The 4,473-nt window shown below is 36.4% G+C and overlaps 1 protein-coding gene across 2 annotated transcripts; it reads left to right on the forward strand.

Annotated features, from left to right (window-relative positions):
• Positions 1-228: 228 nt before the first annotated feature.
• Positions 229-3,142, forward strand: LOC148180645 (uncharacterized). Of its 2 annotated transcripts, none has more exons than XM_088041375.1 (3): positions 229-344; positions 1,667-2,999; positions 3,050-3,142. In XM_088041375.1, exons 1-3 carry the CDS (start codon positions 339-341, stop codon positions 3,076-3,078), a joined length of 1,368 nt encoding a protein of 455 aa, XP_087897501.1. In that variant the 5' UTR covers positions 229-338; the 3' UTR covers positions 3,079-3,142. The 2 variants fall into 2 exon arrangements, with proteins under 2 accessions (XP_087897501.1, XP_087897509.1); XM_088041383.1 differs by having other exon boundaries at positions 1,667-3,003; positions 3,050-3,133.
• Positions 3,143-4,473: the final 1,331 nt, after the last annotated feature.

Consider the following 4,473-nt stretch of genomic DNA (forward strand, 5'->3'; position numbering starts at 1 on the left):
TCAAGAAATCAAAGACACACGTTCACAGAGTCACAGCCGACTAAAATGATTAACCGATTTTTCTATTCGTCTATTGGAGAATTTGATATGTAGAATACTGATACCTTATCGAAAGATTTATGTTGTTTTGATCTTCAAAGATTGTATGTAAATTCAACCTCAATTTCTTTACCGCCGTTGTAGTTTTCGTGTTTTTGTGAAATTAGTTGCTTATTCTTAACTGAGCTAGGCAACCAACAGCTCAATCAGGTATCTGGTGTTTATTTAGCACCGAAGCACATGTTGAGTTAAAGATCCATTTCAAGTTCGGAAATCGAAATACCAAGATCTACAAAAATATGACCGTGAGTACAGGGTGTATAATTAATTTGTATATGTATATTTAAATATACAGGGTGTAATATTACGACCATAACGAGAACAAGTGAAAAGTAATTATTCGAAGTTTTGTTCGGGTTTTTTTATTATTGTTTTAGAGCTGCAAGGCTTATTTGTAAACAATCAGAGATCAAGTTGCAGAGGACCACCAAATTTTGAATCAAAGTCGCCTTAGGAGAATGTTTAATTAACATCAAACTGACAGTTATATTTCCTACCAGTGGCGTAGCTTATACTTAATGTAACGGGGGTTGCATCTTGTGTTGATTAAAATTATGGTCATTCTGAAAATTTATGTTCTTTTTGAAATATCGAGCGTTAAAAAAAAACACCTATGAAATTTTTTGTAGCGTAGGTATGTTCTTCATGTTGAAATGGTACTTGACATTACTAATGATATTCCTAACCTCACTTTATTGTGAGACCACAAGTCGCAGGGAGTGAAGTCGCTGGTCAAGGAACCTCAAAAACATTCTCAATAGCAAAGATGTTTTAGTATATATTTATATATACTAAAACTATATATTATATATACTTATATTTATATACTAAAACATGTCAATAGACCCCAATGTCGCTAATGTCATTCTCAAATAGCTTAGATCAACGACATATTTCCACGCAAAGGTGACTTTGATCCGTTTTTATTTGAACGCACGATACTTTGTCTATTTGACGTAGTTGGCTGTTAGTGTCTGGTCGTGATGATACCTAACACCCTGTATATGCTTTTTATTCTAAACTTTGAAAAATATTTATACAGAGTGATACTTTTCAATGTTAATCAAAGTCGGCCTTGAAATTTTTGGGTATGTCGTTTCTTACATCAGACGATTTTGCACAAATTGGAAAAATTGCATTTTTCGCAAATATGTATAAAAGTTATAGTATGTAGAAATGTTTGTTTTGAACCGATATTGTATCATTCTCGAAAAAAACGGGTAAAACTTCGTCTGATAGTCGCAATCGGTCAAATCAAGAATAAAAATTAAATTTGACAGATGACAGATTCATGACATTTAAGATCTTTTTTTAAACCTCGATAACTCCGAAACTATGACAGATAGAAAGATGCGACTTTTACCATCGTTTTTCTCGCGCTTTTTTACATTATAATCCGGTCTTGCCATTACCTTAGGTTTACAATTAAATAAATAAGTAAATATTTGATTTTCTGTCAAGTTGGCTGGCTTAAAAACATGAAATAATTGAGAAATTGGAACACAGCCAGTTGGCTTACAAATCTACACGGGAAATGTTTTCTTCACGGGTTTTTTGTATTTTTAAGGCCGAAATTTTCAAGTCCATTGTCCAAGGAAATCTCCACGCCATTCAAGATTACGTAACAAACCACATTGATTTAAATGTTATAAACGAAAATGGAAACTCAACTTTAGCAATAGCAACTGCCTGGAGGCATATGCACATATTCAAGTATTTACTAGATCATGTTGATATTAACAAATTTGGCCCTCGAAAAGGACGTCCTGGTGTTATGTGGGCTGTTCATAACAAGAGTATACAGTTTTTGAAATTGTATTTAGAGAGAAAACCCGAGTTAAACATTGTTGATTATTACAATGAGACTCCTTTATTAGTGGCTATAAGAAGTGACCGCGACGATGAGTTTATCGATATGCTTCTAGAAGGAGGAGCTGATATCAACTATGATGGCACGAAGACACCTCTAACATGTGCAGTGGAAGAAAATAAAATGCTAATTGTGAAGAAACTAGTTGAACTGGGAGCTGATGTCAACAAGCGTGGAAAAGTAGGTTTATCTCCACTGTTAACAGCAATAACCAAAGGAAATCTAGAAATGATCAAGTATCTAGTAGACAAAGGAGCCGATGTTAGTGCTGCTTATCTAGTAGATGTTCAAACCTGCTTATCGCTCAACGGCATCTCAAACAGAGACGATATAATTGAATATCTAAGAGATTGTCATCTTAAAACGAAGACAGCCTTGTTTTACGAAGCTCAACATGGTTGTTTACGCACCGTGCAACATCTCGTATCCACCGGCTGCCCTCTCGACAATACAGATTCCAACGGGAACACCGTATTAACAATAGCCATCAAAAACTCGCAAGAAGCCGTCGCGAAACTGCTGGTGAAGTCTGGAGCTGATGTGTGCAAATACGTTTCGCCCGGACAATCACCGCTCTGCGCCGCTGTGGAGGCGAGGGCTCTTGCGATGGTTCCACTCTTGTTGGACCATGGAGCGCACTTATCCGTACAGAGTGCTTTTCGCAAAGCCATCGAAGCGAGAAGTTTGGAATTGGTGGAGTTGTTCAAAGAGAAAGGGGCGCAACTTAACATGAAGTACAGCGATGGTTACTCTCCGCTCACTGTGGCGGCCAATGTTGAACACCTACCGGTAATAAAGTTTCTCATTGAAAAAGGTGCTAATGTTAATGAAGTTGATGGAAATGGACGGTGTGCTTTGGCTATTGCTGCAGGGAAATGCAGCTTTCAAACTGTCAAATTTTTGATTGATTCTGGCGGTGATGTTAAGCTTGCCGAGAAAGAGTTGAGGAGGTTTGCTGAGTTGAATGAGGATTTTAAGTCTATTCTCAAGTCTCTGCAGAGCTGGACAGCATTAGCTAAGGTGACTGATGGTAGGTGAGTAGTTTGAAGTTGATATAAATTTAGTAATTTTCGGTTGCAGAGAGTGGAAATGAACAATGCGACGAATGAGAAAAACGCGCTTTTAATTTTAGGTTTTTTATTATTGTATTTTGCGATTTCTAATAAATTTCTATCATCTATTCATCGAAAATGACATGTATCCATTACAGGTATCTAATTTATCCCTTTCAAATCCTGCTGTCTAAAATTGCTCCTTTGTAAATTAGTAAATTTTCTGCAGGGAAAACAACGTATAGAGTTTATTACTAACCCTTGGCAATTTTCATCCGTAACAGTTGGCACCAAAAGATTCCTCTATGTATAAATCTAGATAACTCTGAAATTAAAGCAGATAGAAAGATGCGGTTTTTACTATCATTTTCCACGCAATTTTTTACATGATAATCCGGTCTTGCAATAAACGTAGGTCTACAACTAACTGAGTTAGAGCGGTTTAAAGTCTCGGTTAGTGAATTGTTAGTTCCTCTATGTATAAACCTGGATAACTTCTAAACTATGACAGATAGGAAGATGCAGTTTTTACCGTCGTTTTTCTCGCGATTTCTTACATAAGAACCCGATCTTCCCATTTAGGTGGGTCTACAATAAACTGAGTTAGAGCCGTTTAAAGTATCGGTTAGTAAGTTTTTCGTTTCTTTATGTATAAACCTCGATAACTCCGGAACTATGACAGATAGAAAGATGCGGTTTTTACCATCGTTTTTCTAGCGATTTTTTACATGAGAATCCGTTTTGCCATTTACGTAGGTCTACAAATAACTAAGTTAAAAGTTTTCGTTTAAAGTCTCGGTTAGTGAATTTTTGTTTCCTCCATATATAAATCTCGATAACTTCGGAACTATGACAGATAGAAAGATGCGGTTTTTACCATCTTCTTTCTCGCGATTTTTTACATAAGAATCCGGTCTTGCCATTAATCTAGGTCTACAACTAAATGAGTTAAAAGTCTAAGTCTCAGTTAGTGAATTTTTTGTTCCTCCCTATATAAACCTCGATAACTCCGAAACTATGACAGATAGAAAGATGCGGTTTTTAGTATCGTTTTTCTCGCGCTTTTTTATATACGCATCCGGTTTTGCTATTGTCGTAGGTCTACAAACAACTCAATTAGAAACATTTAAAGTCTCGGTTAGTGAATTTTTAGTTCCTCCATGTATAAACCTCGATAACTCCGAAACTATGACAGGTAGAAAAATGCGGTTTTTACCATCGTTTTTCTCGCGCTCTTTTACATACGAATCCGGTCTTGCTATTGTCGTAGGTCTACAAACAACTCAGTTAGAAGCATTTAAAGTCTCGGTTAGCGAATTTTTAGTTCCTCCATGTATAAACCTCGATAACTCCGAAACTATGACAGGTAGAAAGATGCGGTTTCTACCATCGTTTTTCTCGCGACTTTTTACATATGAATCCGGTCTTGCTATTGGCGTAGGTCTACAAACA

This window comes from Gnatocerus cornutus, chromosome 1 (genome assembly GCF_029298725.1).
Source record: "Gnatocerus cornutus isolate USDA-ARS CGAHR chromosome 1, icGnaCorn1.1, whole genome shotgun sequence".
Classification (NCBI taxonomy): domain Eukaryota; kingdom Metazoa; phylum Arthropoda; class Insecta; order Coleoptera; family Tenebrionidae; genus Gnatocerus; species Gnatocerus cornutus.

Excerpts from the sequence above, each read along its gene's own strand:
- LOC148180645 (XM_088041375.1), top strand. Across the intron at positions 3,000-3,049 it reads ATTAGCTAAGGTGACTGATG|AGAGTGGAAATGAACAATGC; the intron begins GTAGGTGAGTAG and ends TTTCGGTTGCAG.